The sequence below is a fragment of the Tachypleus tridentatus genome, chromosome 1, assembly GCF_004210375.1.
Source record: "Tachypleus tridentatus isolate NWPU-2018 chromosome 1, ASM421037v1, whole genome shotgun sequence".
Classification (NCBI taxonomy): domain Eukaryota; kingdom Metazoa; phylum Arthropoda; class Merostomata; order Xiphosura; family Limulidae; genus Tachypleus; species Tachypleus tridentatus.
The window spans coordinates 150,620,554-150,635,431 of NC_134825.1; the positions used below are offsets into that span (position 1 = coordinate 150,620,554).

The window sequence follows — 14,878 nt, forward strand, 5'->3', positions numbered from 1 at the left end:
AGACACATTTTAATTTCACAAATGATATGTAATGCTACCTTATTTTCAGCTGATTTTATTTCAGGTACAGATAGAAAGTTACTATCATTGAGTTCAGACTGAGTAGCTAAGAGAATTATTTTAAGGTTATTGTGCATAAATTAGAAAGCCAGTTAAATTGTAATATTTGTAGGACATTTCTTGAATTTTATGTTTTGTTATTTTGTGTCCTGAAGTACATACTTGAAATAAAGTGATTTAAGGTAATAGCATCATAATTACAAAAAAGTAGGTTTAAGTTTCATCAACAATCTAACAGAAAAACAAACAAACAAGAGGCCAAATTTAACAACTAAGTTTCTTGTTTTTTTAAGTATATTTTTATTGTTTTCAAGGTAACTGAAATGTAAAAATCAAACTTTTTATTAAGGGTAGATTAGGTAAAATAAAAGAATTATTTATGAGATACTGTTCATGTTATCATGTCATTCAATACAGTAACTTGATTTATAAATTCAGTAGGTGATTTACAGCTTCTATTGATGGATTATTAGTTTAGATACCTTTAAAGGGCAACAAATCAGTAAAATTAGCTAGATAGATGTAGACTTGAGTCTTAAGATGTCTAGAACAAACAGTTGTAGTTTTTGGTTAGAATCTACAGTCATTCTAGAAATAAGTGACACTTTAGATATACATTTCTCTCTCTCTTTATTTTATTTATTGTGGTGGTGGTTACAGGATTGGCCAGATTGACCAAGTTCATACAGCATAAGGAAAAAGCAAAATAACATAAAACATAATTTTACTGAAAAAATATGAGGTTATGCAAATGCAATTTGAAAACTAAGATTAATAAAAATGTTAATCTTATGGTGAAAAATCAACTTGCATAGCAAACTGCTTTAAGATTGTCAACGTGGAGCAGAGATGCTCACATTGTAATTTAGTTTTCAGAGTTATCAGTGAAGTCGTATTTTAATTTTTCTTACTTTGTGTGCAGCATATATAATCATGTTTACTTCAATTTAATTTCTATTAAAGGTGGTTCTTCATCTGTCTCCAGTTCTATACATTTCTTTTTTAGGTATAAATAAATTTGTATTTTTTGCATTTAAATTTTAAATTACATTGCAACAGTCTCACCACCAACTGATCAGTCTTCTTCTTTCATTTCTTTGTAGTTTAAGTGTTTAAACTTTAACTACATATCATGTGTTTTCTTTTAGTCCAGTCACAAAATATCTCTGCAACTGTGTTGTCTGTTAGTCCCAACTACAAGATATAAATGCACACTTAAATACATGAATTATTACAATAGCTTATCAACTAACTATTGATTTCATGCTGTGCTATAAGACTAAATAATGGGTAGTGAAAAGCAATCTGTTGCTGTATTGAGATTGCCAATGATCTTTATCGTTCTATAAGAAAATGAAGATAATTAACAAAAATAAACTTGTGTAATAATCATTGTAGTTTAGAAAAGGTCATTGAACTATATCTCAGAATGGCTGGTATGGGTATTGTTATCTGCTTTATTAGTGAAAATGTTAATACCCATACCAGCCATTCTGAGATGCATGTTTATTTCATGTGGGTTTCTTGTCATCAAGGTCATTTAGCTGCATATATTTTTCATTTGATGTTTAATGACTGTAAGGAGTAAACATTGTAGCATAGTTTATAAATGTTCCACTAAAAAGTTACATAATTTTGTTTTCACAGCTTTTAACACTTGCTGTTAATAAAGGTCAGCTTTCACAACCTGTGTCCTCCCGACTTTTGTGTTGTAAGATGGTTGGTAAAATCTCAACCAAGTTTGATCCTTACATGTAAGTGAGTTATACGTGTTTTAAAATTACTGGTTAATATTTTGGTAATGTTGTACATTATCATTAATATATTATAGCAGTATATATAATGTTTAATAGCATCATACATATTAATCTATCATATTGTTGTGTGATACAGAATCTAATATACTGTTGAGTTGTATGTATTGAATTGTACTGTTATAAAGGATACACACTTTTAATACACCATTGAATAGTATGGGACAATATTATATTCTTATATGTGACACAGAAATTTATTAAACACATTGTTTGGTTTAGTATAGTATCACAGTGTATTGTTACATAGGATACAGAACTTTATTGTATTGTTTGTGTTGTTGGAGTACATGGTGTTGTAATTAATGTTACAGTAGTTCACTGTTTTAAAATGTGTAGCAATAGCTTATAACACTTTATTTATGATTTTAAAGATTTTATAATATGTACATTTGTAATTTTTTAGAATTAAGAAAGAAATTCTACCAGTTGTTCAGTCACTTTGCCAAGATGTAGATTTTGAAGTCCGAGGATGCATGTGTCGTCAACTAGACGCTGTAGCACGAGGAATTGGGTCTGTATTTATCAATTCTCTAACACTGTAGACATTATATCTTGTTCATTTTAAATAGATATGTATTCTTCAATCATTTGTAAACATTAAAATTTCTTTATTTAGGATATTTTGATTTGTATTTCATTGCTTAATTTGTTTACATGTGTCAGTGGATATGTTACGGTTATATTTTTGTAAGTTCTAAGTGCTTAGTGGACTACTGAACCCATCAAATGAAAATGGGACCTAAATCTGCAGTAAATAAGAAATTGCTCTATGTTTCAGTTTCTACTCATCCTTAAAAACAGCACACACAATTGGAGATCAACTTGTATTTGAAACACATTTTAATTGAAAGATAAGAACATTTGAGTACAATAGTGGTGGCTTGCTCTTGCTCAGTGAATACATACGTGTTACCATACATGTTAAAAACATTACTGATTCTAAACTGCTAAATAAATATAGTGATCCATAATTCCCTTATGGAGACTAAAACTGAGAGTGTGAACAGAAACTGATATTAGCTGTGTTTCCTGTATTAAGCTTTAATATATGTTTTCAATTTTAGCTGTTACAATTAATTTTAATCTTATTGATGAAATACTCTAATTTCAGGCTAAGAATTATAAATAAAAAATATAAATTACTAGAATTAGAAGATACATAGTAGTTAAAAACAATATAAAATGAAGCATTACAAAGTCTTAAAGTAATGTATGAGAAAAGATTCCAATAAACTGGACAGTGTTAAGATAAATATTTAGCCTTTTCTATTTAATATATATGTGTATATATTTGTAATATGAGAACTTGTAAATATTTTATTCAAATAAGAGGATTTTATGAAATAAATTGTGTTTACCTTCGGTTTGTTTTTGTTTGTTGTATAGTATATTTTGCTCTTTCTTCAAGATTTTACAAAGCTGTTGAATTTGGCATACATTTGATGCCTGTCTTTCCAAAGAGACGAACATTACCCTTTGACTACTGTGCCAAACTATGGGTCTATTATTCACATTCTGTTATAACAAACAAACAAAATCATGATTTGAAATTTGAGGAAATGGTTTAGGAGTAAAGAGTCAGTCAGATTTTTGTATTCAATTAGACAGTTGTTGACAGTGGATGCTGTTGATTAGTTGGCTTCTTTCTATTCTGTTTATGAATGTCTAAAGAAGAAAATTATCTTTCTAATACATGTAGTTCTGGATATTGTACGAATACTTTCAGACAACATTCTTTATAGTACTAAAGTCACATAATCCACTCTTAACATTTTGTATTCTGTAAACATTGATGTATTTATTGTTAATGAAAACTAAATTGCTCATTATTATTTTTGGTTTAACCACTTTGTAATGGGCAACAAAGTGGTAGGGCATGTCATTGCATTTGTTGACTTGAATTCAAAATTGTATTGAAATACTGACTTATGAATTTGTCAGTAAGCTTGTAGTTAAATTGTAGATTATAATTCAAACTTTATTATATATGAGTGAATTTTTAATCTAAAAGTAACTATTAAAGGAACCCACCTAAATATAGTTTTCAGTGAGTGTATTGAATATAGCATTGTTTAGAATAACATAAGGGCACGTGCACCATATCAGTGAAAGTTGTGTTAGCTAAGCATGACTGGAAAGTCAGTATAATAAGATATATAAATGTATAGTATTATGAGACTTAACCTTCTTACACTAAACATTTTTATTTGCATGTTATAATATGTAGTCATTCTAGCACAAAAAAGGATAATTTGTTTCCTATTTTTATATGATGGTTACAAGGTTGGTCAAGTGAAAGACCCACATATGTTTAGGATATATAAAATCAAATCTAAAGTCTTACTGAAAACAAATGTCTGAAATGCACTAAGGAGAATTTAGAGATGATGCAAATATTTGAGATTTTTTGGGACAAAGAATAATTTTCTTGATCATAACACAAATTTGCTTTGCACTCAGACTCAATGAAACTTATTTTCACAAACAAACCTTTAAAACATATTTCATGAAATATTTTGATTTTTTGTGTGTAAAAAAAGAGCTTTAGTTTTTATTAAAATCTACCAAAGTTTGTGAAGATACATGTTTTGTGAAACGTTTTAATGCAAATACTTAATGGGTGCAAGTGTGTGTACTAAACTCGTGTTTATTATACTGAGCCTACTGCAAATGGGTTATTTTTATTTACAGTTGTCATTTAGTGAGTTGTTGTAAAGTAAAATTAGTGACAGCAATTACTTTGTTTTTTTAATGTAACAATTTTTTTTACAAAAAACATGTAAAGCTAAGTAAGTTAATATATTAAAAGTTATAATTTTATTAAAGCAAGATATATTAAATAATTTGGTAAGTTTATAATTATGTATTTACATTTATTAATTTGTCAGAAATATTAGAAGTACACTGTTTTGTGTAAGTTTGAAAGTTGACTTTTGCGATTAAAAGATTTAGTTACATTGTGTATTTTCATAGAAGGTCAAACATTTAGTGAAAATATAGTTCTTTAAGTAGAAATGAACGCAAACTTGTAACTTTCTTAAAAAGAAACGTTTCACAATGAAAGCATCTGCTTATGACAATGATTCTGTTTACCTCAAATACAGACATTATGCTGATTGACCTGATCAGAAACATGGAATGTAGCCTTGTCTGAAACCAAAGCTTTTACCATTATCCTGTTCCATTCAATCAAGGAATTTCATTGTGAATTTCTTATGCCTTTCTTCATCTGTTTTGAGGATCTAGAGTAATTACTCTTTGTAGGCATGCAAACAAGGTCACTTGGGTGAATATTTGTTTTCTGTACTTTATTAACAAATTAAATTCAAGAAAAACACAATCAGTGGACGTTTTTGGGCTTCTAAGAAACACTTCTTGCACACAATCAACTCTTGTATCAAGACACGTGATTGTCCAGCTCATTTATGTTGTAACACACTACAAGTTGCTGGGGGTATTCTAAACCAAGTTTTTAGGTTATTCTTGATTGATGGGTCTTTTTCATAAATGTGTCGGTAATTTCATTTCACTGACAATATTTATTTGGATTCAGTAAACCAAATCACATTCATTCTTTTCCTCACGTGTTACTATTTCTTTTATCACATTTTTTTTTTTTTTCTCTATCAGTGTTTGACAGATTTAAAGAGGATTCAAAGTGGTGGATGTAGTTTTTCAGAAAAAAAGTCGTGAATTAGTTCCATTTATGGTTTGAATTAGTTTTAAAAATTCCATATCTTATCTGAATTGAAAAGAAATATGTTCATTTACATTATGTTATTAGGCATTCTTCCTTACATAGATTAAATATTTCATCTAGCCTTGAAGCAACAAAAAGTGCACTTCTGCCTGAACTTGTAGAATTAGCCAATGATGAGGAAAGTCATGTACGTTTGGCAGGCATAGAAACAGTGGTTCGAATGTTACCAATGCTTGATGATGGTAAGTGTTTTATGTTGTCATTTTTTAAACTTTTCTTATTAGATTTATGAATAATATTGTTATGGAGTTACAGAATAAATGGATGAAGCAAGAATGTATGTGTATTCAAATTTTCATGAATATAATAGGTAGGTTATATTAATATATCCCCCAGAAGCCAATGGTCATCTTCACACTACAATTTGACTATTAAAAGTAACTTTAATTTGGCAACTCACAAAGAAGGTGATTTTGGGTGTATCTTTTCAAGACGTTTTTATTTGTTAACTGTTAGTTTTTTAAGTTAAATACAGCATCCTCAAGTTCCATACTAGCTGGTACCAAGATATACCTGTTGTGAGTATATTCAGTATATATCAATAAAGCCACATTTGCAGCATCATTAATTAAGCAATTTCTAACCTTTTATGCTTTTGCTACCACTTTTTTATGATTTGGTAGGGAAGGTTGAAGCATCACAATAGCCATCAGTTAGATGAACAGACAGGAACACTTTGAAAGCAACTGTAGGTATAATATTGTACTCTGTTTGATTCACAGCATCTACCAAAGTGGTTATAAACAGTTTCTGATTTGTGTCTTTTGGAGCCTTCCATGCTTCTCATGCTTGGCTGTTAAGCTTTTGATGCATTGACTTATTTCAGTCATCTTACCATTTCAAACCACTTTTCACAACTTCACTGCGAAAGGAGTTTTTGGGAAATGCCTTCTTTTAAGCTAATAAGTATGTCCAAAACATTTCAAATTAAGAAAAACTGGATTGGGTAGGGTTGTTTTTGTTGTTTTTTTCACAAAAATGTCCCCACTGACTTGCAAGGGGCCTGTTAAAATATTATCGTAGTGTGTTAAAATATTTAAAATGAGATTGAGAAAGTTTTTCTGAAAATTTCATATTTTCATCTAGATTTATTGTGATACTTTTATGTAGTTAAAATTTGAAACTTCTCTCATTTTATAGACATATTTCTTTTACTATTGCTGAAGAAAATCTCAAAAATAACATTAGTTGAGTACTGATATACTTAATACATCTTTTTGTATGATTCAGAAACATGTATCCAGACTGTTATTCCATTGGTCAAGAAATGTTGCGAAAATTTTATGAAAACCAAAGATGCTGCCTTACCAGTAGTTGCCAAAGAACTGGGGAAGTTATGTTGTGGACTATCTGGTTAGAATTTTTTTTAGTGATCGAAATTAAGGATCAGGTGGTGAATTAATAACTTTATATTTATGACATATTCACTTTTGTTCTCATATACCCATCATAAAAGTTCCTTTTTTTGTTAGAAGTTTTGATATTAAGTGTCAAGTGTTTGCTACTTGTTTATTTCTGTAGTGAATCTTTCATCTGAACAGCGTATGTGGTTTCTCCAGTATTACCAACAGTTGGCTGGACTAATTCTTCCAACTACTAGGTCTTCCAATCAAGTCACCAATAAAAATCCTGTAAGTGATTTTTTTTTTAAATCTTGCATCAGGTGTGAATATACATTATTAAAAAATACATTTTTTTTGTCATTATGTATCATAGCTTTGTGAGGCCTTATTAAATTTTGTATGAATTACACTAGTATAGACAAACAGTGGATTTGGGGAGTTTCTCTGAGACATCAGAAATTGACTAGATTTCATCAATGATAAATTTAGAGTACTGAATACAGTATATGTTAAAAGAAATGGTAGGGCTGAATTCCAACTTTAACAGCAGCTTTGTGTCAAGATGCTAATGTTTGGCTGTATTTGATATGTGATTTATTACATGTGTATACATTTGATTTATGTTTATAAAATTGTGTTTGTGTGTCAAACATGATATTGCAATAAGAATTTTGTTACATTACATTAGTTTGCACTGTAGAATTTGTGGTAGCACAAAAAACTCGTATTTGTAGTTACTTTATATATAGAAAATAAATCCATATAATTTACGAAGTCTCTGTCCCTTCTAAATTCTTTTGGAGATTTTATCTCATTTTTTTCTTGTTATAAAATAAAATAAAAACACTTAAAGTGGTCTTCCAGGTATTGGAAACATAATTTTAATCATAATAACCAAATTGTTGTAGTCGGTTTTGACAGATTACTGATTATTTCATAAACATTTTACTTTGAAATCTTCAGTTTTTAATGTTCATTTTTTTTCATAAGATAATTTTATTAAATAACTGTTACAGTGAGAATGAATTCAAATCATTTTTTGTTTATACAATACCAGAATAAAAGAAAAAGCCTGAAAGAATTATTCTTAAACATACTGAAAGCTAAACAAATACTCATCATCATGGTTTGGGAAATGTTACTACCATTGCATACTGACATTTTACATCCATATTTTAATAGGTGAAGATTCTTATTTTTACAAAAAATAAGGAATGAAACAGATATTTGGAAATGATATAGAACTATAATGTGACTATAAATCAAATTAACTGTTTCATGTGTACTAATTCTGTAGATGCCTGACGTTGTACCTCAAGTTGAGAATCAGGACGTTGACAGATTCACCGAGTGCCGTCATGCTTGTGCTTACAATTTTCCTGTAAGTATTTACTGCCAAAAAGAAATAAAATGTCTTTTGGCATGTATTGAATAGCTTGTTACAGTGCAATTAATGACAATGTGATTTAATATCTGCAGGTTGCTATTTGTGATGTGATGTTGATAAAAGATTATATTAACATGTGCTTTAGATAATAATAGTTCCAAGTTGCCAATTGGCACTTACTAATTTTATGAAACTTTCATAGATTCATTTATAGTTCTTTTTCTTTCTAGGCAATGGTACTTTTTGCAGAAACTCAGAATTTCTACAGAGAACTATACAAGACCTTCCGAGCATTGACTACTGATCCTTCCTCTAGTGTAAGAAGAACTATAGCATGTGGAATTCATGAAGTAAGTCAGTGGTTGATAAAGAATATAAACACTGAGAGTTAGAGTTTATTAATAAAGAAGGGACAGTGTAAAGTAGTTAGTGAGTAGTAGAGACAAAACAGTGTAAAATAACAAGTAGTAAAGAGTGGACAGTGTAAACTAATGACTGCAAGTAGTAAAGAGTGGACAGTGTAAACTAATGACTGCAAGTAGTAAAGAGTGGACAGTGTAAACTAATGACTGCAAGTAGTAAAGGGTGGACAGTGTAAACTAACGACTGCAAGTAGTAAAGAGTGGACAGTGTAAACTAACGACTGCAAATGGTAAAGTATTAACAGTGCAAAGTAAGAATGATGAAATAAATAGTAAGCAGTGCATAAATAATGGCAAAGTGTAAATGATGCAGGACAAAGAAAGGAAATATTAAATGAAGAGTAAACTATTAAAGTCAGTATGAAAGATTAAGTAATGAAAAATAAAGAAAGTGGTTAATATAACATGAACAATGCAAAGTAAGGAAGGATAGTGAAGAGTAAGTAATGCAAGGTAAGGACTGTGGGTAGTTGAAGAGAAAATACTGAACTTTAATAATTTGTTACAAAGAGAAAAATGTGAAATGAATTCAGAGTTAGAGTGCCTATTGAGATAGGTGCTGCATTAAAGCATAAGATTAAATCATTTTCAAACATTTGCAACATGAAAATGTATAACTACAACCAAATAAAATGGATATATTCACTAATTACACAGGTTGCCAAACTACTGGGAACAAAAGCTTGTTTCATCAAAACAGAACTAATCCAGCTTTTAAAAGACGAATCACTTGAGGTAAGAAGCATTTATTCTTGAAATACTTATCTAAAATTGCTAATAATTATTTTATGATAATACAGAAATAGATAATGTAAAGCTGGCAGTCTGCAAAATGGATTTGTATGTGTGTGTATCAAACTAAGACTGAAAGTACAAAGGATACTTTTTTTATAGTAAAAGCTGTAGTACATAGTTCTTAAAATTACTGTAATTTAAAAGAAAAGAGTGTAACAAAAAATTATTTTTGTCACAAATTATGTATTGAAGAATAAATTTGAAAATTGTTAACCACAAAACTGGAACCTTGATTATTCGTTATTGTACTTTCTAAAAGAAAAAAAAAGCACTACCTTCTGTATTTTGTAATATTCAATTTTCTTTCTGTGTCATCTTAGGTTTTTAGAGTTCTCACCAGCTTCTCTTAGTTTTCAATTAACTGATTGTAACTTATACAAGTATTATAAGTAATTATCCACTCAAAAATATCTTAGGCCAGGCATGGCTTAGTGGTTATTTGCTAAGCTGTATCCAAGGGTCCATGATTTGTGTCACATTGCTGCAAAAGTGCACTTAGTATTTGGGTTCAGTAGATGTAATGTAATAGGGAGAGTCAAATCTTTTTTCAGTTAGGGTAGTTGAAGAGTTGGTAGTGGGTACTGTTGACCAACATTTCACTTCAAAATTAATAATGGTTAGTGCGAAAAGCATTTGCATAGTTGTGTATAAATACCACAAACAGGAAAAATATAGAGTCCCATGACCATTGTATTTATAGAATTGCTTAATGTTTAGGTTAAATGAGTATTATTTAGAGTATTATATTTCAATTCATATAACTTCAAAGCTAAAATGGTGATATTATCCTGGAATTTGTTTTGGTGGATCGACTTGAAAAGACAGGAACTTTAACATTTTATAAAGCTGGGTTATTGTTTTATATTTTTTCTCTCCCAAGGTTATTAAAGGTCTTGTGGTTCACTTACCAGAGACTTTAGAAGCTATAACTTCAAGTAATGAACTCAGAGATGAAAAGGTATATTTTAATAACATTATTTTATTCATGAAATGTACTTAAGATATTCTACAATAATATATGGACATGAAAGTTAATATGGTGTTCCTTTAGATAACATCTCTTTAAAAAAACAAAAAAATTAAGTTATTTGTGTTTGTTAAATTTCACAGTTCTGTGTTTTGTTTATATGGTAACCAAGTTTCTTTATTTGCTTTCCATTCACTGAAATAATCAATATGAGAGAGATTTACATTATTAAAGTAATGCTGTCACCTTTTCTTTCCAAATAAATTAACTTGTGTATAAATTGAGTTTTAGATAGTTTTAAGAATTTAGTAATTTTATATTTTAAAGCAGTTTGATAAAATATTAAATGTTGCAAATAACCTCTCTGGGGTGATGATCATCTGATTGAGTAAAGTTTATTGTAATGATTTATCTAGGAAAAGGAGAGTTTGGAGAATTTGGTAGAAGCTTTGTTAATCTGTGAGGAAGCAACATCTCAAACCAGTAACTGGAGACTTTATGCTGACTTCTTGTCTCGGTTAGTTTGTGTAGTACAGTGTTTTCCTGGAGAACATCTCACTTTTGTTCCTCTCCTTCTGAACAGACTTCACACTGCTGTAAGAGATTTGTTTAGCTCTATTGAGCATTTTAAATCACAATAAATCAAAATATTCAAGTTTTTATATATTCCTTCTCTTATGTTTCATTAGTGCTCAAATTGATCATATTTTCTGTCCAGAACTGTAGACACACCTATGTTTGTGCAACCCTAACCATTTATCTAAGTTCATTACTTGCTTAATTAACCCTATTATAAAAATATTCCAAACACTGTGATAATTTCTTTTGTCTTTTTCATTGGAATTCACTTGCAAATCTCAGTAACTCCTAGTGTTTCTGGTTTGATAACTTTGTAAGTATAATGAATTTAGATTTTAAAGAAGCTAGTGGAGAACAACTGGATTTATTTGGGTTATCCAAAAATACTTATTTTGACCTGTGTATTTCTGAGATTTTTTAGTTCATTTGAGATCTGTTTTTAAGACACTTGACTCAAATTAATTGTTAATATTTGAGAACTTTTCATTAATTATTTGGTCATTTTTTCTTCCCTTGAGAGAATAGCACAGTGGTATATCTGTAGGTTTATAATGTTAGAATCCAAGTTTGAGTATTTGTGGTGGGTAGAGTATGATAGCCCATTGGCTTAACTTCAAACAAACATATTTTTAATAATAGGATGTGTTTTTATTCTACCTGTTTTACTACCACTTAAAATGATGAATAATTGCTAACAGCATAAAATTTATTGAAAATTTCAATATCTAACTTGCTTTTTATATAATCTTTGTGTGTATTATTTTAACATTGACATGTTCCTATGTTATTGATGTTATTGGATGGTTAGCATAATTAAAATCGCATTACTATTAAGCAAAATCCATCAAAACAGTTTTGATTTCTTTCTTATCCATTAGAGGCCCATACCTTGTCGGCTAGCTGCAGCATATACATTGTTGGTGATAGTTAGAAACATTCCTTTGCTTGATCGACGGGTGTCTATCATTGAACGATTAATAGCAGGTATGTAATAGATACTGGAAAAACTTGGTTAAATTCTGTTAAAGCCTTTAGCCACTTAGGATACACTGACATTACATATCAAATGTTTATATAATTTATTGTATTGGTTAATGTTTTGCAATTACACATGTTAATGTGTTTTTTTTATGCCTTAGAAAATATATAAATTATGAAATATCCAGTGTACTGTGTAAATTTTCAATTCTTAAATGAGTTGTAAATTTAACAGGTAGTTTATAGTTTATTATTGGGTGGAGACTAGTCATTAAAATTAATGTACTAATTTGAGGCACACAAACCAAACATGAGACACAATCTAGGTCAAAAGAACTTTGGAATGTTTCATATTAGAAAGTAAAATTGAAAAAAAATGCCAGACCAAAAAAAATTTTTTTTAATTTGTACATTTGATTTGCTTTATTTCCTGTGGTGTTTTATGGAACATTACTCTGGTTTTAATATTGAGTTGTCTTCATCTGCTTGTTGTACTTTCTTCTTATTTTAAATTTAAATGTATCGTTCTTGTTTTCCTCTTTCGTATGTATTGAACATTTTCTTTAACTTTGTTGTTGTTTGTATGTAATCTTCCAGTTTGTACCAAATGTCCAAAACTATAGATATAACCATGTATATTACTATTTATACAATATTATATAACTGCACTCATACTTTGCTTGAAACAAATGTATTACTTTATTACTGATCATGTTAAAAAAAAACTGTTCATCTCATTTGAATTGCTACTTTACTAAATTAATTTTAGATCTATGCCATGGGAGGAGTTGTCACAGCAGAATGCTGTTTATATCAGTTTGCCAGCTAGTCATGGAACTCTTCTCTAAAACCTTTTTCAAACAGCATTTTTTTCGACCACTTTTGGAGCTGGCATGTAAGTATCAACAGAACTGACAATTCTTCTCACTTGTTTTAAAAACCCTCTAAACTGTTTTTTTTTCATCACTTTTATGGCTGAACACCAACTTTGTTACACCATGTAAGTTCTCACAGCAATGAATAAGTATTATTACTTGGTTCTCAAGCTTTCTTTAAAAAGAAATTAATCTGAATGTTTTTGACTAATATTAATACATTCTACCAATACTTGTAATATTTTCTAATCAGTCCCCAAATCCTTCTTTTCATGCTGTTTCTCATGGCAAGTGAGATCTATTGTGATTAGTACTGCCTGTTCATTCCTGTTGTAAACTGCAATGTTTCTCTTTCATTACTGTTTTAAATTGATATATATTTTGTTAAAACAATTCATCTAAAAATGTGATTTCTTTAAATAAAATGTGTGTTCTTTCTGTAATGTTGGTTATTAAAAGCAAAGTAACAGTACTTCGTGCATTTACAATATGGCAAAGTTACTCATAAAAGTAACGGATAGATCCTTCTACCATTAAGTTTTATTTTTTGTTTCTCTCTTTCAAAACATTTATTTTTTGTAGTGACTTATTTTCAGTTAATGTAACTAATTCTGCATGACATAACACCTTTATATTTGATACTTACTTGATGATAACAGAGATTAACTTTGTATTTAGAATACTAGCATGCTGGTACTTTTATGATGTTCTTATATAGTTTTTCAACCATAGTATTAATATTCCTTATTTGAGCAGATGATCCTGTTCCAAATATTCGACTGCGACTCTGCTCTGTTTTACCTCAGTTAAAATCCCTTATAATGATCCCAGTAGACAGTCCATTGCTCCAGGAGCTGGAATCATGTGTGAGTAGACTGATGACTAATGAAAAGGATAGGGATATAATAGCAGCTGTGGGTCTAGTAAGTTTTCACTACTTTGTTTTTAATATAGTAGTTGAAAAGTATGTACAATGGTCTTAACCTAATAAAGATGTTTACCTTTCAACAGAAGTGATAATTTTTGTAGTAATCAAGATACACTAAGTGATAGCTTAGTAATTTCTCACTTTCTATATTTCACTGTTAATACAAACTGTTGCACATTTTCAATGGATTTGTTCCTACTAGATCCATATTTCATAAACCAAATTTCAAAGTAATACATTAAAAAAATACATGAAATATAAATTTTTCAGTTTTGATTTAATTTTCTCCTTTTTATTTCTTCAAAACAAAACTTTATTTAGAGAAGTAAAACTACCACCATATATTTTAACCCTATTGTCACAGGTAAAAGGTAATGTCTTTGCATTTGTTGACCTGCATTCAAACTTTCATTGCACTACTGTTTTATGAATTTAAGCGAACAAGTTTTGTATCATATTATAGATTATAATTCAAATTTTAGTATTATACATTAATTCCTAAACTCTCAAGATGGGATCCGACTTTATGACAGATCACATGGCCTATTTATACTTGTTTAAAGCCTTTGTAGAGTTAACACTTTTAACTTTTAATATAATGTGTACATCTTCACAAAATTTAGCAGTGTTTCACTTCATATAAGTCTAATGTACAAAGTGTTTCTAACAAAATAAAGATTTGTCCATAAATTTATTAGGTATTTGTTTTGAATAGACCATGTGCAAAGTAATTTTCACGTTCAAATCAAAAATAATTTTACTTGTCTCAAAACTTTCGAACTTTCATTATATAATACCTAAGACCTCCTAAATACTTTTCAATTTTTTTTTAATTCAGTAAAACTTGATAGATGAGTGAAATTGATATTTAACTTTCAGAACATAATGTTATGCTACCCGTCATTTGATAGGTGAAAACTTTAAGCTTCTATTGATTATAAGTAATATGTAATTAAATGTGAAAGTG

The 14,878-nt window shown here is 29.2% G+C and overlaps 1 protein-coding gene across 3 annotated transcripts in view; it reads left to right on the forward strand.

Annotated features, from left to right (window-relative positions):
* LOC143226989 (serine/threonine-protein phosphatase 4 regulatory subunit 4-like) overlaps nucleotides 1-14,878 on the forward strand; it is a 52,073-nt gene that overhangs the window by 23,921 nt on the left and 13,274 nt on the right. For all 3 annotated transcript variants that reach the window (XM_076458540.1, XM_076458555.1, XM_076458547.1), the window contains 13 exons: nucleotides 1,708-1,814; nucleotides 2,281-2,388; nucleotides 5,698-5,819; nucleotides 6,868-6,990; nucleotides 7,159-7,268; nucleotides 8,278-8,361; nucleotides 8,598-8,717; nucleotides 9,447-9,524; nucleotides 10,465-10,542; nucleotides 10,968-11,147; nucleotides 12,009-12,114; nucleotides 12,878-13,003; nucleotides 13,740-13,906. In XM_076458540.1, the coding sequence (XP_076314655.1) occupies nucleotides 1,708-1,814; nucleotides 2,281-2,388; nucleotides 5,698-5,819; nucleotides 6,868-6,990; nucleotides 7,159-7,268; nucleotides 8,278-8,361; nucleotides 8,598-8,717; nucleotides 9,447-9,524; nucleotides 10,465-10,542; nucleotides 10,968-11,147; nucleotides 12,009-12,114; nucleotides 12,878-13,003; nucleotides 13,740-13,906 (1,509 nt within the window). The remainder of the gene's footprint in view (nucleotides 1-1,707; nucleotides 1,815-2,280; nucleotides 2,389-5,697; nucleotides 5,820-6,867; nucleotides 6,991-7,158; nucleotides 7,269-8,277; nucleotides 8,362-8,597; nucleotides 8,718-9,446; nucleotides 9,525-10,464; nucleotides 10,543-10,967; nucleotides 11,148-12,008; nucleotides 12,115-12,877; nucleotides 13,004-13,739; nucleotides 13,907-14,878) is intronic.